This window comes from Trichechus manatus, unplaced genomic scaffold (assembly GCF_000243295.1).
Source record: "Trichechus manatus latirostris isolate Lorelei unplaced genomic scaffold, TriManLat1.0 scaffold00209, whole genome shotgun sequence".
NCBI lineage: Eukaryota > Metazoa > Chordata > Mammalia > Sirenia > Trichechidae > Trichechus > Trichechus manatus.
In genome coordinates this window covers 347047-374633 of record NW_004444145.1, presented here as the reverse complement: position 1 = coordinate 374633, position 27587 = coordinate 347047, and the positions used below count along the sequence as shown (strand labels likewise).

The window sequence follows — 27587 nt, the reverse complement described above, 5'->3', positions numbered from 1 at the left end:
ACAATCTAAGAGCCTTCTAGTTGCTTTATGCTTCGATATATGATAGGGCCACTCGCTTTGACTATCCTTTTCAGTGTCTGACAGTCTCACCTATTTACTCTTTTTCTCCTCTTGTCCCATTTTATATCTTTACCTCCCGCACCAATAAAGTTCTCGGAAGAGCCGACAACGGGAAAGCAACCCTGCTCCCGACGCCGCCATAACTGTCGCCTCGCCTCCTCTCCCAAGGCGCGAACCCTCAGCCCAGTTCTCGCGCGAAGAGACGTGTTTTTTTTTTTTTTTTTTTTTTTTTTGAGCGAGAACTCCTAACCCCACCCTACCTCCCAGGGTCACATGATTGGTTCCTGCGTCGTAGACCCACGTTCTTTCCTGATCGCCTACTGGCTGTTAACTCGGCTACAGGGTGTCGCGAGGTCCATTCCGAAAGCAATCCCGTTGACTATCATTCTACGGGCGGAAGCGTGTCACAACCTAGAGTTCGACCCTTAGCGGAAGTTCGTCACGTCGCAGTTGCCTCAGCACAGCGGATGTGTGTCGCCCCGTAGGTGACACTGGGAAGTGCTTGCAGCCTCCGCCGCTGCCTTCTGGTTGAAGCACTATGGAGGGAGAGAGGAAGAACAACAACAAACGGTGGTATTTTACTCGGGAACAGTTGGAAAATAGCCCATCTCGTCGTTTTGGCCTGGACCCAGATAAAGAACTTTCTTATCGTCAGCAGGCGGCCAATCTGCTTCAGGACATGGGGCAACGTCTTAACGTGTATCCTTGCGGCCTAGGCCTTCGGCCTTGGAGTCAGTCCCGCCATGCTCCGGCGTCCAGGCCTCAGGCTCTTATCAGGGACGGAAAGGGGAAGAGAGGGTGGTTAGGGGCTGGATGTCTAGATGGGAGAGCACATGATGGTGCGGACTGAAATTCAGTGTTTGCGCGAGGGAAGCGAGGCGGAGTTAATTTCCCGCTCGCTCACCATTTCCATACACCTTGCTGGGAATTCGTATCTTTCCTGGCATTGGGTTTTAACCACACCTTCCTAGTCTGTCTTCAGTGTGTTCTGACGTCTTGCTCTGATGACTTTGAGAGTCTCATTTTCCGCTATGCCCTAGGGGTTTGGTAGATGTTTCAGTACTGATGGCTGCCCCCTAAACTTAGTGTGTGAAGAGTTTTGAGAAGTTCAGAACCTGAAGGTCTTATAAAGGGTGATCTAGAAGTAATGCCCCAGCAACTTTGGTTCAGATTTTGACCCTCCCGCTTCCTAGTTAAATGACCTGTCAAATTCTTGATTTTCTCATCTGAAATGGGATGATATCTTTTGCTTGGCACTCATACACTCAAATAGTAGCAATTGTTAGTGTTTTATTGAATTTCAGAGGAAGGAAGGAAGGATGTCAGTTTAGATTTGTAGGGATGGAGATCTACAAATCTAATATTTTAAGAAATCGTTTACAAAATATCAGTTTCTTACGTTACTGATAGTGCTAATGTTTATTTATTTTTCATTTTTCAAAAATGAAGTAGTTTGTGCGATTCCCCCCCCCCGCCCCGAAGTGTTTTTGTCAGAAAATATACTCTTTGTGGCTGAAAAAACGAACAGAATGTTTAACTTCTTACCACTGCATATAAAAATTATTCTTGTTTAAGAATTCAATGTCTGTTTAAATAGTGTTGCTGATGGTGATGTTTGTGTCTTAAGGTTGTGCTCATCTAAAAAGAGATGTCCTCTTCATTATTGCAGATACCCAGTTTGCTTCCTAGGCATCTAGTCGGTACTGAATTAAGTCTTTTTATTTGAAGTTGTTTCAGCGCCTTCTTAAAACTTCCCTTTTTGTATGTGTGTTGTTTTTAAGGTGGTTCTCACTATGGGACTGCCTTCTGAGGTCTTTAGATGTAAAGCATTTCAAAGTTTTTCCTAAAAAAAAAGTTTTTCTTGCCACTGAATGAGTATCAAATCATTCATGATTTTTGTTAGTATCCAGTGTTTCTGGTCCCAGAGATCACCATGTGAGATGGCTTGGTTTCCAGAGAGCAGAGGAACTAAAACGTTAATTGCTGGAACTAAGAAGGTGAGGGAGATAGTGGAGACATACCCAGGGGCCAGATCCAGAGGGCCTTGTAAATCACATTAAACAGATACCCTGAGCTAATGATTGATTCACCATTGCAGTTGGCAAGTGGCAGACAGGTTTAGATTGTATATGGTTTTGTTTATATCCCATCTTGATCCAGGCTTCCTGAGAAGCTTATTTGCGTATTCAGTCAAACAAATTTGTATTGAGTACTTATTTTGTGTAAGGCATTGTGCTGAGCGTCTATTAGCAGTTAATAATTTGGTGTAAGAAAATGACCTGCTCTTTAATTTGGAGAGGTAAGTGTGATTTTCATTTAGGGTCATCTAAGGTGCTTGGCTATATGGTCTTTTTTTAGGAGGAGGTTGTATTTTTGGGAATTATACTGCCTACCAGCCTGTTTTTTGGGTCTTAACGTGAACACTTCAGCTCACAGTTGACTATCAACACTGCTATAGTATACATGCATCGATTCTACATGATTCAGTCCTTTACACAGTTTCATCGAAATGTAAGTATAATTTTTTATATAATATAATCCTTTTGTGACTGATTACAACTTCCTATTTTGTGGTTGGTCTTTTCAACTGAGCTGGGATTTGAGCTTTGGAAGTTAGGGTTTATCGCTTTCATTATGTGCCACACTGCTGATTTAATTCCAGTGTTCCAGTTTTCCTATGAAGTGTCTAGTTGTCTGGTAGGTTTAGTTCAACCTAGTAGGTGGATTCTCTAAGAAAGAAACAGAACATTTAAACCTAACTTTTCTGGGTTGAGGGAGTAGCATTAAAGCGGAAATCATGCTTAATTTAAGCATAGCTTTTTGCAGTGGTAAGTAATAATATAAGCACAGGAAAACAAGTGAATAAAAGCCTTTGACAAAATTGCAGTCAGTGACCGGTTGGAGGGGAAGGTGCACTATATGATAATGACTTTTAGGAACAGGAAGAAGAAAATAATAAAGGGATTTTTTTTTTTCCTGGACAGTTTAAATACTGCTGTTTTCAGTTTTGCTACCTAAAATTGTCCTATTTAACATTATTGTAAATGACTTTTAAGCAAGTGCATAACGATACCCCTGTTGCAGGTAATGTTAATAAAATCCCAAGCTAATAGGGATAAACTTGAATATGTCATATGGATTTGTGAGTCAGATATTTCACTGTGGCTAATGCTTTTGAGGAAAAGTGTTTCAGACTTGTCCTTATGATGTGGGTTCTGAGCTGTCTTACGCCATAGGAAGAGAAACTGTGAAGCTAGATATTGCTGCTGTAATGTAATCAGTAGTGGAAGTAAGGGCACAGGAAACCCTTTGAATTTGTGGATTAAGTATTCATGATTTTTGTTAGTATCCAGTCAGTGTGGTTTTCTCCTCTGCTTAGATCCCTCTGCCTCCAGCCATGCCTTGCCTCTGAAAAAACAGTGCCTTTATTTATTTGTTTGTTTTTTAATATTATTTAATTGTGTTTTTTGGTGAAAGTTTACACAGCAAGTTAGGTTCTCATTTGACAATTTCCACACAAATTGTTCAGTGCCATTGGTTACATTTTTCACCGTGTGTCAGCATTCTGTCTAATTGTGCTCTGGTTGTTCCATTTCCAGTACTCTAGTTTCTCTGCCACCTTATCTTCTCATCTTTCCTTTAGAACAAATGTCAACCTTTTGGTCTCATGCAGATGGTTTTTTAGTAGAGCACCGTTCTTATAAGTAATATCCTTTATTTTGTGTGCCACTTTGCTCACACTGCGTTATTAAGAGAGAGAGAAGCACATTAGTGCTTAATTAAAGTTACCTGGCACAGCCAGAATGGAAGGTAGTGGATTAAAAGAGAAATTTGAAGAGGAGTGCATAGCTTTCTTGCCAGTTCTGAAGGTTTTCTACAGTTCTTCCTTTTATTATGATACAGACTTGAAATCTGGAGTGAAATAAATCTCAAATCAGTATGTCCACTCTGTACATGTAAAGGTTAATATATATTTTCACCTTTTAAGCTTTTCCTTATTTCCTATATATTAAGCTTAGCAAGGACAAGGACTCATTTTTCTGAATATCCTCTAAAGTATCTTCAGTAAACTTGTTACAATGGATGAGTAATCTGGTAATTATCCCATGTAAAAAAACCCATAAACGTTGAGTTGATTCTAACTCTTGGCGACCCTGTCTGTTACAGAGTAGAACTGTTCCATAGTGTTTTCTTGGCTGTAATCTTTATGGAAGCAGATTGCTATGCGCTGCTGGGTGGGTTTGAACCACCAACCTTTAGGCTAGTTTTGTACAAACCATTTGTGGCACCCAGGGACCTTATTATCCAATATAGAGATATTCTTTTGGCTGACCTTTCCCAAAATTCAATGACCTATTTAATTTGAGGTTGTTGATCTTCTTTAAAAAAAAAAAAAAAAAACAACAAAAAACCCCATTGCAGTCGAGTTGAATTCCAACTCATAGAGACCCTATAGGACAGAGTAGAACTGCTGCTGTAACAGAAATACCACAAGTGGATGGCTTCAACAAACAAGTTTATTCTTTCACAGTCTAGTAGACTAGAAGTTTAAATTCAGGGCGTCAGCTTCAGGGGAAGACTTTCTGTCTCTGTTGGCTCTGGAGGAAGGTCCTTGTCATCAGTCTTCCCCTGAACTAGGAGCTTCTCCCGTGCAGGAACCCTGGGGCCAAAGGACATGCTCTGCTCCTGGCACTGCTTTCTTGGTGGTATGTGGTGCCTGTGTCACTCTGCTTACTTCTCTTTTATATCTCGAAAGAGATTGGCTTAAGACACAACTTAATCTTGTAGATTGAGTCCTGCCTTGTTAACATAACTGTCACTAATCCCATCTCATCACGTCATAGAGATAGGATTTACAACACAAAGGAAAATCACATCAGATGACAAAATGGTGGACAGTTCACACAATAGTGGGAATCATGGCCTAGCCAAGTTGACACACATTTTTGGGGGACACAGTTCAATCCATGATAGTTTCTAAGGCTATAAATCTTTTTGGAAGCAGACTGCTGCATCTTTCTCCTGTGGAGCTGCTGGTGGGTTTGAACTTCTGACCTTCTCAGTTGGCAGTTGAGTGCTTAACCACTTTGCCTCCAGGGCCCCTTTGATCTTCTTTAGAGGATTGATTTTAGGCATATTCTGGAATTAAGAGATCAAAAATACAGTAAAACCTGCAGAAGCCAGAACCTGTGTAAGGCAGAGACCTGTCAGAGAAGGAAAACTCAAATGTTTTCCATTAAAACGAGGGATAGAAAAGTGGTAAGACCACTCCCTATCAAAGGCGGAAAACTTGCGAGACCTGGATAAATAAAACAAGGCAGTCCTGGTGAGTTCCAGCTCTCACAGGTTTCACTGTATAACCCTTTTAGTATGTTAATTCTAAGAGTTTAGCTGAATGAATCCAAATTCAGATTTGAGAGGACTTAATACATTGTTGTGGCATTCATATATGTCCTACCAAGTCCCCATACATTTTTATTGTAATTTTTTTTCTTTTTACAAAGGTGATAAATGCTCGTGGTATAAATAAAACAGTACAGAAATGTATGATGTAGAAAGTGAAAACTCCTCTGTTATTTTACTCTCCCGAGGCAACTGTTGATAAACATTTTGGTATTTAGTGTCCCAGACATTTTTCTATGAATATACTATCATTTATGTATTTCAGTAAAAATTAGATCATACTATGCTACTGTTACACAGCTTGCCATTACCACTTAACCGTATATTTTGGACATTTTTTTGTATCAGTTTCTCATTGTTTTAAATGACCACATAGTGTTTCTTTGTGTAGTATCGTAATTTATTTAAACAGCTTCTTACTGGTGGATATTTGGGTTGTTTCTACTTTGTTGTTGTTATTATAAATAATTATAGGGGATTTCTTGTACATGTTTATTACACTTACATGGACATTTTACTATAAATTCCTATAGATGGAATTGCTGTACCCAAGGATATGTGTATTTAAAATTTTCGTTGTGTTACTTTTCCCTATGGTAAGATTATACCAGTGTACGTTGTTTCCAGCAGTGTACGAGGGTCCTTTCGTCTACATCCTCACCATCAACGAATATCCATTACTTCCAGAAATACTTCGTTCTCACTATTTGTCAAGTGCTAGGGTTACAGCGGTAAATAAGGTAGATGAGGTTCTCAATTATTTTTTTAATTTACATTTCTTCTTTTTAAATAATATTTTATTATGTTTTTGATGAAGGTTTACACAACAGTTTCTGTTCCCATTCAGCCATTTCTACACAGACACAAGTTGTTCACTAACATTGGTTACATTCTTCACAATGCGTGAATATTCTCATTATTTCCATTCTGATTATTGTTTCCATTAATCTAGTTTCCCTGCCCCTTTATATTCTCATTTTTGTTTTAAAGTAAATGTTGACCATTTGTTCTCATATAGGTGACTTTTTAAAAAAATTTTTATTGTGCATCAGTGAAAGTTTACAGAGCAAATTAGTTTCCCTTTTGATATCTTGTACGTAAAGTGTTCCATGACATTGGTTTCATTTCCCCACAATGTGCCAGCACTCCCATTTCCGTCCTAGGTTCCTAGTTTCCTTTTGTCCTGAATTGCTACCCCTTACTGCTGTCTCATCTTTGCTTTTGGGCAAATGTTGCCCTTTTGATCTTGTGTAATTCCTTGTTCTAAGGAGCATGTTCCTCTCAGGTGTTACTGTTTATTTTATGGGCCTGTCTGTGGTTTGGTTGAAGGGTAGTAGTCTCCGGCAGTGGCTTCAGTTCTAGTTCAGAAGGGTGTCTTAGGACCATAGTCTCAGGGATTCCTCCAGTCTTTGTCAGACCAGTAAGTCTGGTCTTTTTTGGGGATTTGATTTTTTGTTCTTCAGTTTCTCCCCTGCTCTGTCCAGGACCTTCTGTTGTGATCCTGGTCAGAGTGGTTGGTAGTGGTAGCCAGGTATCATTTAGTTCTTCTGGTCTTGGGGTCGTGTAGGCTGTGGTTCATGTGGTCCATTAGTCCTTTGGACTAATTGTTCCCTTGGGTCTTTTCTTAATTCGCCTTTGCTCCAGGCTGTAAGTGGCCAATAGTTGTATCTTATATGGTTGCTTGCAAGCTTTTAAGACCCCAGATGGTATTCAACAAAGTAGGATGCAGAATTTTGTCTTTATGAGCTATGTTGTGCAGTTGATGTAGATGTACCCCACATCTATAGTCCTTCACCTTTGAACTAGGAACTTCGTCCTGTGAAGTGTTTGGTTATGCCTAAGAAGTTGCCCTGACCCTGGCCCTGCTGTGCTCTATTGTCTATATTAATATGTAAGCAGCATGTACAGTTATGTGTGCAGAAATGTCTGCTATCAAACCTATATATGCAGGTGGATGTGTTCCTTTATACCCTCCCACACCTCTTGGCATATCTGTTTACCTGTGTATCCAGTCGCAGCCCTGGTGGCACAGTGGTTAAGAGCTTGGCTAACCAAAAAGTCAGCGGTTCGAATCCACCAACTGCTCGTTGGAAACCTTACAGGGCAGTTCTACTCTGTCCTATACGGTCACTATAAGTCTAAATCGACTTGAGGGCAACAGGCTTGGTTTGGTATGTATCCATTCATAAATTAGTGTTTGTTAATTAATTTACATTTCTGTAATTAGTGAAGTTAAGCTTCTTTTTTTATGCCTGTTGGTTATTGTTCTTTGCTTTAAATTGAAGAATTGACCAACTGAACAATTGACTGGTTGACTGTTGATGCTTTTTGCCCCCTTTTTGTTGTTCTGATTTCTTAACTTATATGTGTTCTTCATGTATTAGAGCTGTATGTCAGATGTTGTGAATATTTTTTTGTATTTTGTTGTATCTCTTTTTACAATGTTTTGTGGCGTACAGCCTGTCCTTCTTTTTTTTTTTTAAATTTACTGAGGAATAACATACATACAGTAAAGCACACAAATGTGAAGTGTGCACCTTGGTTAATTTTTGCATTATTATATGTATGTGACCATAGTCAGATCAAGATAATGCAGTTGTAAAAATGGCGTGGGGACGGCATCTGACCTCCTCTACCTTCACGAGGGGGAAGGAGATTGAAGATCAACAGTCCAAGGCTGATTCCTATGAGGCGGAGGTCATACATGCCTTCTTTCTCCGCCATCTTTACCAATTCTGGCACCAACTGTCCCTCCCACAGCACTCTCTGTTTCTCTGCTGAGTTTGATAATTCATTGCAGTGGCCACACAGAGCTCACACAGCATGCTCGCAGTTACGGGTTTTATTAGGGAAGTAACAGGTTACAATTCAGGTTCAGAAACGTGCAGGATACAGTTCTTCCATTAGGACTGGCTCTTCTCGGCTGTACCCACAGGCAGGCCTCTCTCTAGCCCTGGCCTCTGCCCTGCTAGGACAAGTATTACAGATCTCTTTTAGCTCTGCTGATAAGTCCCCAGAGGCACCCCACTCTGCCAGTAAGCTTTGGCCTGAAGGCACACAGCTAGCTCCCTTGGGTCAGAAAACCTAGCTCCACCAAATGCCTGGAAGCACCCTACTCCTCCACCAAGCCTCTTGCCCTAAAGGCACTCAGCTTTCTTGCTTCATGGGCCTGGAAGCCCTCTGTGCTGTCTCCTCCCAGTCTCTCCTACCGCTGTTTTCTCTGCCACCGCTTCTCACTGTCTTTAGTGTTATAGCGCATTCTGTCTCTTCCTCTTGTTCTCTCAGTTCCAGGAGCTTCTCATTGCAGGGATCTTAGGTCTGAAGGACACACTCCACTCTTGGCTCTTTCTCCCTGGTGGTGGTGAGATCCTCTCCCTCCAACCTCTGGGATGGCTCATTTTAAGCCTAGCAGGATGGCAGAATTGCCCAATCCCTTCTTTAGGGTTATGTGACTTTATTTGCATGGTCCCACCCCTACATGGGTGTCATAAACTTTAAAAAAAAATTTTTTTTTTATTGCTGTACTTTAAGTGAAAGTTTACAATTCAAGTTAGTCTCATACAAAAATTTATGCATATATTGTTATGTGACCCTAATTGCTCTCCCTGTACTGTGACAGCACACTTCCTCCTTTCCACCCCTCATTTCCCTTGTCCATTCAACCAGCTCCTGACCCTCTCTGCTTTTCATCTCACCTCTGGACAGAAGCTGTCCATTTAGTCTCACGTATCTACTTGAGCTAAGAAGCACACTCTTCACGAGCATCATTTTATGTTGCATAGTCCAGTCTAATTTTTGTCTGAAGAGTTGGCCTGGGGAATTGTTTTAGTTCTGGGTCGACAGAGAGTCTGGGGGTCATACTTTCTGGGGTTCCTCCAGTCTTGGTCAGACCATTAGGTCTGGTCTTTTTACTAGGGTGCCATGAATTTTATTTGCATTATTAGCAAACTATCCAATCTCCTTGGTGGGCCACAGTTACCATATTTGTATACTTCCACTCAGTCACTTGCGTAGGTGTTAACAAGACCATGGCAAGAAAGGCCATACAAAAGCAATCCATATAGATAGTTCTTAAAACAGCATAATGCTCAAGGCAGACTTTTTTTTTTTTTTTTTAAACTAGTTACGTTAAATTATTCTTTGGTTAAAAACACTTCAGGGAATATTTTTGGTTTAAAGTTTAAAGATGATCCCAGGGTAATAGTTTTGCGGGTTCACGCAGCCTCCATGGCTCCAGAAATTCTGGGTTCCATAAGAACTTGAAATTCTGTTCTGTGTTTTCCCCTTTTTCATCAGAATTCTTCTATAGAATCTTTGATCAAAATGTTCGGTAATGGTAGCTGGGCACCATTCAGTTATTCTGGTGTCATGGCAAAGAAAGCAATTGTTCGTGGAGTCAATTAGCCACACATTCCATATCCTCCTCCTCTTCCTGACTCTACTTCTTCCTCTGTTGTTTCAGGCAAATAGAGACCAATTTTAGTTCCTTGGATGGCCGTTTGTAAGCTTTTAAGTCCCCGGGCACTACGCAACGAACTAGGAGTTAGAACAGAAGCACTAAACACGGTATTAGGCCAATTAACTGGGATGCCCCATGAAATCATGACCCTAAACCTCCAAATTAAGGAACAAAATCCCATCAGGTGTTTGATTGTACATAAGCAGCCCCAGCAGGTACTTTTTTTTCTCTCATTGTTGTAAATATTTCTATCACACAACTTTTGCCAGTTCAACTTTTTACTGATGTACAACGTATGGACAGCAATTACAATAATCACCTGTGCCACTCCTACCCTTAATCAATGCAATTATTTCCATCACCATTAACCTCCTTTTCACCCTCTCTCCTGCCCCCTAGTAACCACCAATAAACTTTGGTGTCTATACATTTGCTTTTTTGTTTTCTTATATAAGTTAGATCATATAATATTTATCTTTTTGTGATTGACTTATTTCACTCAGCATAATGTCTTCAAGCTCCATCCATGTTGTAGCATGTATCAAGGCTTCATTTCTCCTACTGCCTGTAGTATTTCATTGTATGTATGTACCAGATTTTGTTTATCCATTCATCTGTTGATGGGTTATATGTATTTTCATTACCATAAAAGTAAAAGAAGACAGAAAATAAAGGAGAAGATGGAGATTTCTCTATAAACCCATTGTCCAGAGATAATCCTGTTAACATTTTAGAGTATATCTTAGAATTTTTATCTCTGCACCTAAAATACATACCATATTTTTCGCAAATTGTGTGCCCACGTAGATAACACACACATATAACGTGCACACACATGATGCTGAAATTATGTGAAAAAAATTCTGGCATAGTGTGCCCACACATTTACCATGCATGTCTTGTGACATTTCCAGAAGTGAATTTTGGCCTCATTCACTCTTAATAGTCCAAAAATGTTATTTTTGATCATATTTGTATAATAAAGGTATAAGCCATGGTCAAGAAGTCATGGATCGAGTTTGGTAGTACTCCGGTAATCAGAAAATAAACAATTGAAACTGTGCTTTTTTTCTATAAATTTAAGTTGATAATTCTATCCCCATCGCTTTTGAGTCATCAGTCGGAACCTTGAACCTAGTGAAGCCTGTCCATATGTCACGTGCTGTCAGTTGAAAGGGTAGGCAAAACAAAGCCTGCACTGGCATAAGTGGCATCGAGCAGCTATCAGTAGGAATCTCGATTCAGTCTGCATTGCCATAATCATCACAGTTACCTTCCAACTCTGGCTTTTAACTGGAGGAATAAAGCAAAACTGATGCACGATCCCTCTTGGCTCAACAGTTGAGTGTGAAAACCTTATCAGATCATCTTAAGTGAAACCATTAAGCTGTGTTAGGTCTACTTATTTTATAGTCTAAATTATGTCTTATTATCACCAATGTCTTTGATCAATGATCGTAAGTCACCTTATAGTCATATGCTCGGTAGCATATAAAAAGACCCTTGCTTGTTGTACACCTCACATTTTAATTTTGTGATCTCTTTATTAGAACCAGCCAGTTATTGATTATATTGTGCAATTTTTTCAGTTTATACATCTAAATCTTAGAACTCTTTAGGATCATGGCAGGAATTAAATAAAAGTCCTACACTGGCGACTTCTAACTGAAAGTCATCGTGGGGGCGAAATAAACAAGCAACAGAGCGGCAGTGAAGAGAGTTCGAGGTTGGAGAGTCATCCATTTGTGAATGGAAAAAGGGGAAAACGGAGCTGGAGAAAATGAGTTTGTGAAAACATGCACGTTGTGGGCCCAAAGCAGAATGGCCTGAGTTGGAGAATGACTTGAAAGAGTGGATTATTTCTCGAAGGGAACAAAATTACATTATCTCAGCCGTCTCAATTCAGATCAAAGCGTTTGTCAGTCTGTTGTACTGTGGGGGCTTGTGTGTTGCTGTGGTACTGGAAGCTGTACCACTAGTATTCACATACCAGCTGGGTCACCCATGGCACACAGGTTTCAGTTGAGCTTCCAGACTAAGATAGACTGGGAAGAAGGACCCAGCAGTCTACTTCTGGAAAGAATTAGCCAGTGAAAACCTTATGAATAGCAGATCAAAGCAAAGCTTCTGACAAATGAGAGGAATGTGAGCTTTCACGGCAGGTTTCACCTGAATTTCAAAATCATGAAAAGGAACACTGTGAGAATGAGAACCATTGTAGGCCAGCAACTTCTGAATGACTGGGAGCAAAAGATGGTCAACTTCCTCAAGTTTGTCACCAAAGAAATCTCTGAAATCAGTATCTTTGCAATGGATGTAATTAATATGGACGAGGTTCCCATGTCTTTCGACATTCGGCCACCAGGGCTATAGTTGCTTCAGGTACAAAAACTGTAGCCATTATAACCACTGGACATGAAAGGGCTAGCTTCACTGTTGTCCTTGGTTGCATTGTGAGTGGAGTGAAATTAAAGCCAATGTTGATTTTCAAGACAGTTACCATGCCCCCCAAAAAACTGCTCACCAGTGTGGTTGTTGATTGTAATAAGAGAGGGATGGACTGTGTGTTATGAAAGTATAGGTAGATAAATGTTACAGGGCCAGGCAGGTGGGATTCTTTTCGAAGAAGTCTTTACTAATTTTCACTGCCATGGCTGCTCACAAAGGAAAAATACGTTCAAAATTATATTAACTGGTGCCCATATGGTAGTTGTAGCTGTTGGCTTTACAGGTATGCAAAGTGCTTTACAGTGCTGTAAGCTGCAGCTGCTAGATATAAGGGTCAACCATCCATTCAAGACTTTCATGAGAAGACAGTGGGATGAGTGGATGCAGCCTGGGATTCATGAGTTCACACCATTAGATGACTGAAGTGGGTGATGTTTACGGGAAGTCTGTGAGTAGGTGGCTCTTGCTTGGGGGAAAATAACCCCAGAAACCATCCACAGTGGTTCAGATAGGCTGAAGTTGTGTACCAGCAGAATACCAGTGACAGAGATGAAGAGGCCTGCGTCAGTGATGATGATATCAGTTCAGAAGTCACAGAAGAGCATCTGCAGGCAGCTCAGACATTTCAGTGATGATAGTGACAAAGGATCAGACTTTGAAAGGTTCTGGGAGTCAGATGATGATGATGATAATAATGAATAAACTAAAATGGCCTATTTTAAGATGAAAACACAGTTTCTTCTAGTGACTTTTGTTGCTCTCAAAGATGTTGATTATCAAAAAATTATATTTCAGTTTAAGATTTATGAAAGCAATAAAATATAAACAACATCTTGTTCTTGTGGTTTTAGGCCTAGGATCGTTTCTTACTAATTCCTAGTTCTTAATGCATTTATACTCTTTGGTTTCAACATGGCGTCCCATTTTCATCACAAGTCTGTTCAGGTCACCAATGATTACATTTGGTTTAGGAAAATACCTACCTAAAATTTCCATGAGATCGGTTTAATCCTGGTAACATTAAATCCATTGGACGGAAAAAAAAATTGAAAATGAAGTCAGCAACATGTAAAAAAATACTGATATAGCACGCTATGAAAATAATGTGTGTGGGGGGTGCAGTTTGAAAAAATAACGTGCATGTTATTTGCGTAAAAATGGTATTTCTTTACTGTCTAGATTATGGAATTTTGTTTATTTTTTAAAAAATTAACATAATGTATCCCGTCCTTCCCTCCTTCTAGTCTCTCCGACCACCAGATTAATTTTCCTGAATATTTCTTAGCCTACATCTTTTCTAAAGTCTTTAGTGTCAGTCTTAAAAATCATTAGTGCCTTGTGTCCCATTATCTGTGTAATTTAACTGTTCAGTTTAGCGTTCAAAACATTGCTTCAGGCCCAGATTCACCACACCTTTGTTCATGCCCATTTCCCTCTGGGCCCTCTTTGTTTTTCCTGAAATCTAGAAATATATGTGTAGCATTTTCAAACCTTCAAATACAGTTGGAACAAATGTAAAGGAAGAAAATTGTTACTGTGAATTGAATTGGCATAAAATCTAAAATCTATTCTAGAAAGATCAACATAGATATAGCAGGGATACAAATAAATATTAGAATGTCAGTTCTATTTAGTAAAGTAAAATAGATGTTTAAATTCTATAAAATTCTTTATTACATTTCTTTGACCCTTTAGTGAATTCTAGCTCTTGCCATTGACATCTTTGACTCACTGAAATTATTCTTGTTAAGATTCAAGAAAAGGTCCGCTTCCTGAGGTTTTCCAGAACTCCAAGATACGTGTATGTCAGGTTGCGTTAATCTTTTATATTATTTAGTGTCTGTGTTTGCTGTTTAGCTGTGTATTGGCTTGAATTGTTTGTTTCCTAAATACCTTCTATGTATAACCCCTTGACTATAACACTATGATTTGTATTCCTTTTTTCTGTTTAGATTTATTTGTATGTATGTATAATTGAGATATAACGCACATAGCATAAAATTCACCCCTTTAATGTGTACAACTCAGTGGTTTTTAGTATATTCACAAGTTCATTGAACTATCACCACTATCTTAATTCCAGAACATTTTCATCACCCCAGAAAAAAAAACTCTTACCCACTCACAGAATAGTCCCTCACTATTCTGGTGTCCTGTTCTTTCCTCCTTCCCCGAGTCCCTGGCAACCACTAGTTTAAAGTCTCTGGATTTACCCATTCTGGACATTTCGTTGTATTCCTTAAGAGTCTCATTTTAAATAGAAAACCATTTACTTACATCTACTAGCTTCTTGGATAGATAGCCTTTAATGAAGGATAGTTTGTTGAAGGATTGAAGGATCGTTGTTCAGGAGTGGACATGGGTAAATGGATAGGACGGGGAGGACTTTAAGTAGATGAAAAAGCATAAATAAGAGGTGATGAAGTTGAGGCACGCAGGGAACTTATTTTCTGAAATTTAGCACTTTTAGATCTACCTTGATCTAGAACTAAATGGTAAATATATTGTATTTTCTCTCCATCCAGTCTGTAGCTCCAGCAGCCTTATTTCTAGCAGCTAAAGTAGAGGAGCAGCCAAAAAAATTGGAGCACGTCATCAAGGTGGCACATGCTTGTCTCCATCCACAGGAATCACTTCCTGATACTAGGAGTGAGGTAGGGGGTTAATCACACATCTGTTTTTCTTTATTTTGGTTGTAACTTAATTTTGTAACATTGAGTACTGAAGTCTGAATGAGTCTCTTAAAGGAACATTTCAGTGTGTGTTTTTTCCTAAAAAAAAAATATATATATATATATATAAGTTTTATGGCAAAAGTTAAGTGTACTCATTGTAGTAGAATTGGAAAATGAAGAAAACAAAGTAGAAACTATATCACCTAGAGATGAACCACTATTATTTCCAGCTTCTTTTCTGAATAGCGTACATGCATATGTTTTGTATCTGTTTTTCTCATGTACTGTATCCCAAATATCTCTTAAAATGGATGCTTGGGTCATCCTTTCTTAAATTGATAAATGGAATTGTGTATTTTCTTCTGATCACATTGGAGAAAGTTTTTCTTTTTTTTTTGCGAATGAATAGCTCTCCCTAATGAAATGAACTCAGTGTTTTGCATAATAATGTCTTGACTTCCTTCATTTTCTTACTTTGGACTACACCATTTCTTTCATTTCTGATTACACCAGTAGCTCTTGTTGAAAAGAGTGATTGCTCTGGACTTTTACCCAGGCCTGAGACTAATAAATGCCATTGGTCCATAGAATTGAGTTCAAACAAAAAATTCTTTTTTTTTTTAACCATCTCCTTTTTATTTCCTCCAAAGTGTATTTACATAATTTCTCACCTAAATCTCTAGTCCTTGTGAGATGGTTAGAGGAAGATATTTTCTCCACTATATATAGTAGCAGGCACTGGCAAAGATAAGGATTTATTCAAAATCATCAAGTGGAAAGTTAAGAACTACAGTGAAGGTCTCGTTAACTCCTAGCTCAGGACTCATTCTCCAGTGCTGTCCGGTAGAAACATAATAGGAGCCACATGTGTAATTTAAATTTTTTTAACTTTTTCTTAAACTCGATTAAAAACTTCATTTTAAAAAAAGTGAAATTAATTTTAATATGATATTGTATTTAACCCAGTATATCTGAATATTATCATTTGATCATGTAATGATATTGAAAAGTTATTAGTGAGATATTTCACATTCCTATTTTTGAACTAAGTCTTCAAAATCCAGTGTGTATGTTACACTTCCAGCACAATTTTGACTAGCTACATTTCAAGTGCTCAATAGCCACATGTGGCTAGTGGCCATGATAACTGGCCAGTGCCGATCTTGAGAGAATTTTTTTGCTTATTCCCTTTTCCTTTGAACTCTTCTATTAATTTTTAGAAATCCAGCATTATCCAAAAGGAGAAGGTTTAATAGGAGTTAAATGTTTGAGACTGATTAAATGCCTATAGTAGTGTAGAAAGGCTCTGCAAGTGTATTTTGATGATGTTGAAAAAAAGGTATATTTTTCATTTTTTTATGTCTAACACAAACTTCAAAACCTAAAATATCAGTCTGACAGTGTACCAAATCTTTGGCGCTTCTATTGTAAAACAAACGAAACCCATTGCCATCGAGCCGATTTCAACTCATAGTGACTTTATAGGTCAAAGTAGAACTGCCCCATAAGGTTTCTAAGGCAGTAATCTTTACAGAAGCAGACTGCCATATCTTTTTCCCACAGAGTAGCTAGTAGGTTCAAACTGCTGACTTTTCTGTTAGCAACCGAGTTCTTAACCACTGCGCCACCAGGGCTCTTTCCTTCTGTTATAGTCATATTTAAATAAAGTGTTATGTTTCAGTGTGACCCCCTCCCCTTTTTTTTAAGGAGGATCTGTACTGAATGGGATAAGGATTTTATTTTCAATTTTCACCCTGCCTCCTAACTCTACCCCTGCCTTTTGTTGTTTTGGTTTCTCTGAGAAGGATTATTAGAATTGTTTAGACTTTATATATTGTTCTTTTTGGGGGAATAATTTCTTGGTCTTCTCAACCAATAGGCTTACCTGCAACAAGTTCAAGATCTGGTGATATTAGAAAGTATAATTCTGCAGACTTTAGGTAAGTTTATTTTCCTTTAAATATTTAAAAAACTATGTACGTAATATATGATATGACTTTAACATTTGCAAGATGGGAAACAGGAAGAAGATCCTTTGGAAAGGTTTTTGCAAAGTGGCCATCTGTTTCAGACTCTAGAGGTTGTAGAGCTCAGAGTTAAACCTTGACCTGTACCATAGATAGAACGCAGGTACAGCTGACATTTGAAATAGCAGTAATTTTTTTTTTTCCATTCTAGAGTTCATGATTTACGTTTCAAGGTTTAGCAGTTTTTAACCTGATAAAATAATGGTAGAAACTATCTAAAGAACTTCCATGGATTTTTATGCTCTGTTTGTTAATGTATTTAGATAACAGCATTTGTTTTTAAAATTGATAACCAGTGTATAGAACAGCAAAGTGGAGGTGAAGGAACTCAAGCCATAGCTGTTGCATGGGCAACTCTAATAATGTTCTGTTATTGGTATAATTTTCAGCAGAGAGATTGCCTTTCAGAACTTAGCAAATACGGAAAACAAAGATTTCTTTCTTGTTTTAGGCTATAATTTTTCTCTAGTAGGGGAAGATTTTGTGATTGTGTTGGGAAGTTATTGGTATAGCTGTATTTTATTGCACATATATACACATGATGAGTTCTTCAGAATTCAAAGTTAATTTCTGCTAATTAACTTCTTAGTTGAAACACGTTGTCTTCAATCAAATCATATTTCGGGACAGTGATATTTTTCTGATGGAGTACATGTTTATTATTACTAACATTTTAATGTGGAAACCAGTAAAGTCTAATTTGCAGGAATCAGTTATCCTTATAGAATAATTTAACATCATATAAATTTCTTAATAGAATTTCTTTACTTGTATCTAGAAAATTTTACTTACATGCTCCAAGAGGGAAACTTATTCAGAAACAGTTTTCATAAATATACTGATCTTCCACTAAGTAATCGACCATTTGAGATTGAATAAAGTGATCAGTACCTATTGCAGTTGAGATGATGACAAGGAACAAAAACCCCGAGGTAAAAGAGGAATAGGTTTTAAAATGTTTTTTCAAGGTTAAGCTTTAAAAGGTAGACATCACTTGTGAACCTAACCTTGTGTTAGGCTCAGTTAGGTTCTTTTGTCCCTAAAAGAATATTTTGTGTTCAGAGATTATTGAGGGTTCCTGAGACTGCATTAGCTTTATTATTTTAGTGATACCTTCTAGCTCAAAAAATAGCAGCTTCAGAGATAATGCCTCTTAAAAGAGTATGCTGCCTATTTTGTGTGATTCTCTTAGCCACTGAACAGCAGTTTAGAAGAGAAGGTCGGAATCGACTTGACGGCAGTGAGTTTCTTTAATGATGACCCAGTTAAAAGAAATATGTCTTGAGTATCTTTAGCTTTTTAACCAGGTTTTCTTCTTTTTTAGGCTTTGAGCTAACAATTGATCACCCACATACACATGTGGTAAAGTGCACTCAACTTGTTCGAGGTAAGAAAACTTGAGACAGCTGTCTTAAATTGTTTTTACCATTTAAAATCTATGTTTGCTGTTGACAAATACATAATACAACTGTTCTGGCCAAAAGTTAAATGGAAAGACCTACCTGGCTTAATCAAAATGAGTGGTTCTGACATTGGATTTTTCCGTTGGGTTCTTACAATTAATGTTTTTAAGTGTTCTCCAGTTAAAGAGAGTCACTTAAATATGTTTGTCAAAACTAGGGGCAGATTTGGAAAAGCCACTAAGTCATAAGTATCTGACAGCAGTTTTAAGAATGTCTTGGGAGTGGGTCACCTTACTTTGATGCTAGGGTTGATAGCCCTAGGTACTTCTCTCATAAAGGCCACACAGAGGATCATCTATAGTTTTACTTGAACCTAATTCTATGATTAACAGTCCTTTGGCAAGACTTTTCTTTTTATCCTAATTTAATTTTAATAGCTGTAATTGAATGAAACCCAGTTCTTCTTATTTTTGTTAAATAGTAATATCAAGAATATCTGGACACCATTGTGCATTTAAGTGCCTTTTATAGTCTTGTAGACCAAACTGAGAATTGGCTTATTTTATATATCATCAATCTGTCGTTCATCTGAAAATTCCCAGAGTTTTCCCAAATTCTTCTTTATATTTGACTGCATTAAAAAGTGTACATTGACTAACCCCAACAAGGCTAGCATTAATCCAAAAAACACAAAATAATAAATGTTGGAGAGGTTGTGGAGAGACTGGAACACTTTACACTGTTGGTGGGAATGTAAAATGGTGCAACCACTTTGGAAATCGATTTAGCACTTCTTAAAAAGCTAGAAATAGAAGTACCATATGATTCAGCAGTCCCACTCCTTGGAGTATATCCTAGAGAAATAAGAGCCTTCACAGGAATAGATAGATATATGCACACCCATGTTCATTGCAGCACTGTTCATGATGCAAAAAGATGGAAACAACCTAGGTGCCCATCAACGGACACATGGATAAACAAATTATGGTATATCCATGCAGTGGAATACTATGCAACAATAAAGAACAACAGGGAATCCGTGAAACATAACATGGAGGAATCTGGAAGGCATTATGCTGAGTGAATTTAGTCAGTCACAGAAGGGCAAATATTGTATAAGACCACTATTATAAGAACTCAAGAAAAGGTTTAAATGCAGAAGAAAACGTTCTTCGATGGTTATGAGTCGGGGGAGGGAGGGAGAGGGGTATTCACTAACTCGATAGTAGACAAGAATTCTCTTAGGTGAAGGGAAGGAGAACACACACTACAGGGGAAGTCAGCCCGACTAGACTAAACCAAAGCTGAGAAGTTTTCTGAATACAATCAAACACTTTGAGGCACATAGTAGCAGGGGTGGGGGCCTGGGGACCATGCTTTCAGGGGACATTTAGGTCAGTTGGCATAACAAAGTTTATTAAGAAAATGTTGTGCATCCTACTTTGGTGAGTGGCATCTGGGGTCTTAAAAGCTTGCAGGCGGCCATCTGAGGTGCATCAGTTGGTCCCTGGAGTAAAGGAGAATGAAGAACACCAAAGACACAAGGAAAGTATTAGCCCAAGAGACGGAAAGGGCCACATAAACCAGAGACTGCATCACCCTGAGACCAGAAGAACTAGATGGTGCCCAGCTACCACCAATGACCACCCTGACAGGGAACACAACAGAGAGTCGCTGATGGAGCAGGAGAAAGGTGGGGTGCAGAACTCAAATTCTAGTAAGAAGACCAGACCTAATGGTCTGAGACTGGAGGAACCTGAGAAAGCATGGCCCCCGAACTCTTCTGTCAACCCAGAACTAAAACAATTCCTGAGGCCAGCTCTTTAGACAAAGATTGGACTGGACTGTGGGACATAAAATGATACTTGTGAAGAGTGTGCTTCTTAGCTCAAGTAGATACATGAAACTAAATGGGCAGCTCCTGTCTGGAGGCAAGATGAGAAGGCGGAGAGGGTCAGAAGCTGGTTGAATGGACGGGAAATCCGGGGTGGAAAGGAGGAGTGTGCTGTCACAGTATAGGGCAGTAACTAGGGTCATATAACAATGTATGTATAAATTTTTGTATGAGAAACTACCTTGAATTGTAAACTTTCACTTAAACTACAACAATTAAAAAAGAAAAACAGTATGCTAAGAAGCCAAACATGAAAAACCGCATGTTGTATGATTCCATTTATATGAAATGTCTGTTGTTTTTGTTGTGTACCATCGAGTTAATTCCAACTTATAGAGACTCTGTAGGGCAGAGTATAACTGCCTCATAGGGTTTCCTAGACTGTCATCTTTACAGGACCAGATTGCCAGGTCATTTCTTCTGCAGAGCCACTGGTGGGTTCCAACCGCCAACCTTTAGGTTAGCAGCTGAGTGCTTAACCATTGTGCCACAAGGGCTCCTTGTAGAGGAGGCAAATTTATGGATAGAAAGTAGATCAGTGGTTGCCTAGAGCTGGGGTACATGAGTGTTGGGGGTGACAACTAAGAGGTGCAGAGTTTCTTTGGGGGATATTGAAAATAGTTCTAAAATTGATTGTGGTGATGGTTATACAACTCTGTGAATATACTGTAAGCCATTGAATTGTATACTTTAAATGGATGAATTGTATGTAAATTATATGTAAATAAAGCTGTTAAAAAAAAGTATACATTGAGCAAGGATAGGGTTAAACAGAGATGGAATATATACTAATACTGAGAAGACTTAAGTTCTAGGAAGATAAAAATTTGCTTTTCACTCAGAGCCTTTTTTTTTTGAAGGAGGGATATGGTTTTTTAATTGTAATATATTAAATAATATATCGGTGATTTGGGATTTAAATCAGACTACTCAATTAAAAACTTTTCATTTTTTAAGCAAAAGTCACTTCTCAAAAATATCAAGGCTTTCTGGATTCTGATCTTGCCTCTAAATTAGTTTGTCCTCTAGTTCAGCGTTTCTGAGTGAACCCTAGCATCAGAATCTCTGAGTTATTGTTAAAAGTGCTTTTGCCTCTATCCAGATATACTGAATCAAACTCTAGGGAGGATATCCAGGAATTGCATTTTAAACAAGTAACCCAGATATCTGGCATGCAGAATACAGCTTGACTTCCTAGGTCTGGAAATAGTACAATTATTAATATTGTAAGTAAAAATTGTTTGTCACCTTTGGTAGAATGTAAACATTAGGTGGTCAGGGACCATGTCTACCTAATTCATTGCTGTATTCTTAGTACCTTGCAAATAGTAAATGCGTACTAAATATTTATTGAGAATGAATGGAACTAATAACTTTTCTCTTCCCCACCCCTCTTTTTTTTTTTTTCTTTTAGCAAGCAAGGACTTAGCACAGACTTCTTACTTCATGGCAACCAACAGGTTTATATTTTAATTTTTTTCCTTTCTTTTTGGGCTAGAACTTAACTTGGGTTGAATTGTCGTTTCTTGAGAGGCATGTGGAAAGATTTCAGGTCGAGCACTTAGTAAAATAGGACCCAAAGACGTTGGCACAGAAATGATCTTTGATACAATATGTATCAATACATAGTGTAGGCAGTTCTTTGGTAAATGTTGATTTACCTTAAATTCCATGGTGCTTGTTAATTTTCCACAGTTATGTAATTACATAACTCAATTCTGCATTTGTTACTTTGCCTTAAAATATCTAAGAGCACAATTCTGAAAATTTAGGTAAGCTTGAGGCTCATTGACAATGACTGAACGTCTAATTTGGAGAGTTCTACAGTGCTTACATTTTAAAAGATTGTTTTTTCTCCAAACAAATGGGTATTTAATTGTATTAACAATTGCAATATTTTCTCTTTCTTAAGAAAATTATTAATAGATAACATATTAGCAAATGACTTATTCACTCTCATTTCTAATCTATTGGTTGTTCATGAAAACCAAAGATACCTTTATTGACTGTTGGGGCTTAGAAGTTCATTTTCATAGCCTGATGTGGGAAATTTTTGAAATAAACCACCAGTCAGGTGTATTCACACTTGATGGGTGATCATCTGTTCATTACTTTAAGTAGCCTAGAACTATGACTAGCAAGAGTCGGGATCATTTTTAGAGTTATTTCCTTATGTATTTGATTTAGGGATCACGCACACCAAAAATCTGCACAACAATTTTCCTTAAGGTCTGAGCTTATTCTGAGGATAATAGAGTACTATTAATATGGTAGAAAACTGAGTACTTTTAAATACCCATACATGTGCTGGGTGATGTACTCAGTCTCTTTTTGTGGGGGAGGGGCCCCCTGGTCAGTATATGGATTGAATGATGTGCAGTCAAGGAATTTGAAAATGTTACTTGAGCAGGTGGGTAATAGAAAATCATTATACTGAGTGTTGGATCAGAGCACTGGATATTTCTTGCCCTTCTTGCTCTCCAGTGGTTTTTTTTTTTTTAAGCTTTTTTGCTTTTTTTTTTTTTTTTTTTTTTGTGTGTCCCCCTCACCTCTCTCAACTAGCTTCTTTCCTTCCTTGTTTTCCTCCCTCCCTTCCTCCTTCCTTTCCTTTTTTTTTTAAAAATAATGGAGAGTTTTAGCTTTGGGTTCAGAATTGAGAACTCATGATACTCTCTGTTTCCTTCCCTCTGATGTCAGCCTGCATTTGACCACATTTAGCCTGCAGTACACACCTCCTGTGGTGGCCTGTGTCTGCATTCATCTGGCTTGCAAGTGGTCCAACTGGGAGATCCCAGTCTCAACTGATGGGAAGCACTGGTGGGAGTATGTTGACGCCACTGTGACCTTGGAACTTTTAGATGGTAAGTTTTAGAGTAAGGGACCTTGAAAAGCACTTGTTTTTGATCTGTCACATGTATGGCCAAAGGTGACTTGATTCAGATGAAAACAGTGAGTTAGTTGAGGTTATTCTTGCTTTCTTTTGCTTCTCTGAGTCTTTTCTGAATGTTCTGTTTTTTTTTGTAGAACTGACACATGAATTTCTACAGATTCTGGAGAAAACACCCAATAGGCTTAAACGCATTCGGAATTGGAGGGTAAGAATTATTGCTGTCAGCTTGTAGAACAAAACGAGTTTCTTCTTTTGACTGCACCAGTGAATATACCAGAATCAGATGTGTACCCTAGTTTTGGAATTTCCCTTTTTGTAGTTATGCAGTAATCGTGACTTCAACTTCATAGCTTGGATACTAGCCCAGAAGTCAGTGGCTGTAGGTGATAGCAGGATTTGCTTTGTGTTGTGCAACTCTTGTGATACAATCATTGGTCAACAACATTGGTTGAGTATTTTCTGTGTGGAGACGTAGGGGAAAAAGTGGCTTCTCTGAGTCACTGAGTGTTGGCTTCTGGTGGAGGGCAAGATAGATTTATAAGATTAGAGCTGGTATCATAATTTGTCTGGCAGTACCTGCTTTTTTGAATTTTGTGTGTTTTATATAGATTGCAGTGTAAAGTTGTATTTAAAATATTTTTTCACAGTCTTACTTATGAGTAATAGAATCATTACTTCTTTTCTCCAGTGTCATAGAAATTTGTTTTAAAATGTCTCCTCATTTCTCGTAAATCCAGACTGAAAGTTTAATTTTATTTTCTTGGTTGAGTGAGTTGCAGAAGATGAATTTGCCTGTGGTTGGAAGGAAGCTTGAGAGCACATAGTTCATCTTCTACTTTCATATAAAACCTCACCAAAATTCCAGAATTTGTTTATGGACTAACTGTAATTATAAGCAGCCATAGAAGGCAGAGATGTTCGTGAGTTATTTTTATGTAAGCACAATTTTTTTTTTTTTTTTTTTTTTGTTACCTTAAACATTGATGCAGATTGCTCAGGCTCTAACTGATAGAAAATCTTATTTTTTCTGATGGTAATAATTCTTGGATCTCATGTTAGGGTAGCCTCCTGCTTATGCCCTCTTTAGAACTTCCAGTGCCACAGCAAGTACAATTTACCCATTTCAGTGTTTTTCCACTTAATTACCTGAAGTGAAGAGATGTTATTTGCTTCGTTCTAGGCATGCCAGGCTGCGAAGAAAACAAAAGCAGATGACCGAGGAGCAGATGAAAACACTTCGGAGCAGACAATCCTCAACATGATTTCCCAGAGCTCTTCGGACACAACTATTGCAGGTTTAATGAGCATGTCAGCTGCTTCTACCACAAATGCAGTGCCTTCCATTCCAGCCACTGAAGAGTCATCCAGCAACTTGAGCAGTGTGGAAATGTTGCAGAATGAGCATTGGCTGTCTTCTCAACCTCCTTTTAAACTGGAACATGCTCAGGGTCATCGGACTAGTGAGAATGTAGCACTTACAGGAGTCGATCATTCCTTGCAGCACGATGGTTCAAATGCATTTGTCTCCCAGAAGCAGAGTAGTAAGAGTGTGCCATCAGCTAAAGTGTCACTGAAAGAATACCGTGCAAAGCACGCAGAAGAGTTGGCTGCCCAGAAGAGGCAATTGGAGAATATGGAGGCCAATGTGAAGTCACAGTATGCATATGCTGCCCAGAATCTCCTGTCCCACCGTGACAGCCATTCTTCAGTCATTCTGAAAATGCCCATAGAGGGCTCAGAAAACCCTGAACGGCCTTTTTTGGAAAAGGCTGACAAAACAGCTCTCAAAATGAGAATCCCAGTGGCAGGTGGAGATAAAATTGCCTCTTCAAAACCAGAGGAGATAAAAATGCGCATTAAAGTCCACGCTGCAGCTGAGAAGCACAATTCTATAGATGACAGTGGCACAAAGAGCCGAGAGCACAAAGAAAAGCACAAGACTCACCCATCTAATCATCATCATCATCACAATCACCACTCACATAAGCACTCACACTCACAGCTTCCAACTGGTACTGGGAACAAACGTCCAGGTGATCCAAAACATAGTAGTCAGACAAGCACCTTACCACACAAAACCTATAGCTTATCTAGTTCTTTCGCCTCTGCCAGTTCTACTCGCAAAAGGGGCCCCCCTGAAGAGACTGGGGGAGCAGTATTTGATCATCCAGCAAAAATTGCCAAGAGTACTAAATCATCTTCCATAAATTTCTCCTTCCCCCCTCTTCCTACGATGGCCCAGTTGCCTGGGCATAGCGCAGACACAAGTGGCCTTCCCTTCTCACAGCCCAGCTGTAAAACTCGAGTTCCTCATGTGAAACTGGATAAAGGCCCCGGTGGGGCCAATGGTCACAACACAACCCAGACGATAGACTATCAAGATACTGTGAATATGCTTCACTCCCTGCTCAGTGCCCAGGGTGTTCAGCCCACTCAGCCTCCTGCGTTTGAATTTGTTCATTCGTATGGCGAATATCTGAATCCACGGGCTGGTGGAATCTCCTCCAGATCTGGCAATACAGACAAACCTCGGCCACCACCTCTACCATCAGAACCTCCCCCACCACTCCCCCCACTTCCTAAGTAAAACAGAAGAGGAGAAAAAAAACTTCTTTAAAAAACACTTTTTTAAAAAAACAAAACAAAACAAAAAAACTACTGTTGTGGACTAAGAAAATTACTTCCCTTATGAAATATTTCACCCTTTTGGGATTAGGGAATAAATTGATGTTGCAAAGTAGGTGGGAAGGTGGTAGAAGGTCTTGGTTATTATAGCTACTGCCTCAGAAATCTTAATTATTTTATTACAGTTTTTTATTGGTATTAGATGGAAATGTGTTGAAGCTGTGAAGGATTAAGAACACTTTCTGAATTCTTGGCCTCTCCACCTCCTAATTAGGTTGATTGGAGTTGATATCTTCCCTCTTCTTGCCAGGACTGAAACATGGAGGGTTGGTTTTATTAAACAATTGTGGATACTTTTGGGGTTAATATATCAGAAGAGAGGAAGTATTTAAACGTCAAAATCTTTTAAGAGACTTTAAAAAAATAATTTAAAGAAAGTAAGTTATCTGTTTAGTTTTTTTATATAATTGGGAGGGGATAGGGATTTTGCTATGTGTATGAGATACATAGCAATGACTCTTGGGGTGGGGTGGGGTGGGATTGGAGGGTGGGGATGTGTGTGGAGGGTGGGAGGGTGGGCTTTTGGCTAAGAGTTCTGAGATAGGCTCAGGCCACTTGAAGTGTTGAGACCTTTTAGTGCGTATGTAAGTGTGGGTATGTGTGTTTTTAAGTGTGTGTGTTTAAAAATCATGTTCTACTGTTCCCTCCCTGTCCCTTACCATTTTCACTTCCCAACAGTCTACTAGAGAGAACATGGTGTGGCCTTGAGAACATAAAGGAAGAGGCATGTGTTTGACATGGCATTTTTCCCTTTCTTTATGCTGTGATTGAGTGGTAGCCCTCTAAATTCTATTTTGGGCAAGTGCAGCCTGACTCAACTCCATTATAAAACTTCTTTTACCCCCTTTTCCCCTTTGATGCAAAACAAAGGTGGAGTTGAAGAAAGGTTGGAGAGTAAGGCCAGCGTTTGCCCTACAGAATTGGGTGTGTCTTGTTTTCAAGTTGGGCTTTGGGAAAGTATTCAGGTGAGAGCAGTTTCAGGGTCTCTGAAGGGAAGGGGATATGCTCTATATAACTGCCTGTGAAAGCCTAGGCCATATGTGAGGATGGTTCTGGAGGAAGCTATGGAACTAGAGGATACTAAAAACAAAATTGTGATTTGGAATTTTTAGGACATTGTATTTTAAATTACGTTATGAATGTGTAATACTTGCCTTTTATTTGTAAATGGGAAGGGAAACAGCAGCATCCTAGTTTTTTTACAGGCCTATATGACTTCAGAGATTGGAGCTTGTGAATTGAACAGTACTGGTGCCATGAGGGTGAGCTAGGCTAGCCCACAGATACTGTTAGGCTTAGATTGCCCATCTTTGGTGGCTTTAGCTTCTATACAGAGGTTCTTACGGAGATTCTGTGGGTCGTTTTAAAAACGGGTCATGAGCCCTGTTGGTATGAGGGTTTGATTGTCCCAGATTTTAGGAGTGAACATCTTAGATGAGGAAAGAAATCTTTTAAGGGACTAGAAAGAATTCTAAGCCGAGCTCTTTAACTGTAAACAACAGCCTCAGATCGTTTGATGTGATTTTTTTTTGTCTTTATGGCATGTTTTGCTATGGAGAAGATGGTGCAGATTGAACTTGACTTCTTTTTAATGCAGCTTTCTTCAAACCTAATTTTTTTTTTGGGAGTTGAATTCTTTTCAT

General features: G+C 38.8%; 1 protein-coding gene across 2 annotated transcripts; it reads left to right on the top strand.

Annotated features, from left to right (window-relative positions):
• The first annotated feature begins 375 nt into the window (after nucleotides 1–375).
• On the top strand, nucleotides 376–26378 carry CCNT1 (cyclin T1). Of its 2 annotated transcripts, XM_004388268.2 has the most exons (9): nucleotides 376–759; nucleotides 2490–2571; nucleotides 14896–15024; nucleotides 16925–16985; nucleotides 18397–18459; nucleotides 21784–21829; nucleotides 23067–23230; nucleotides 23394–23464; nucleotides 24440–26378. In XM_004388268.2, exons 1-9 carry the CDS (start codon nucleotides 599–601, stop codon nucleotides 25844–25846), a joined length of 2184 nt encoding a protein of 727 aa, XP_004388325.1. In that variant the 5' UTR covers nucleotides 376–598; the 3' UTR covers nucleotides 25847–26378. The 2 variants fall into 2 exon arrangements, 1 of the variants encoding a protein (XP_004388325.1); XR_002825879.1 differs by lacking the exon at nucleotides 23067–23230 and having other exon boundaries at nucleotides 423–759; nucleotides 24440–24570.
• The last annotated feature ends 1209 nt before the right edge of the window (nucleotides 26379–27587 follow it).

Excerpts from the sequence above, each read along its gene's own strand:
- CCNT1 (XM_004388268.2), top strand. The coding sequence starts at position 599 with ATGGAGGGAGAGAGGAAGAACAACAACAAACGGTGGTATTTTACTCGG. Across the intron at positions 15,025-16,924 it reads TTCCTGATACTAGGAGTGAG|GCTTACCTGCAACAAGTTCA; the intron begins GTAGGGGGTTAA and ends CTCAACCAATAG. Across the intron at positions 16,986-18,396 it reads TATAATTCTGCAGACTTTAG|GCTTTGAGCTAACAATTGAT; the intron begins GTAAGTTTATTT and ends CTTCTTTTTTAG.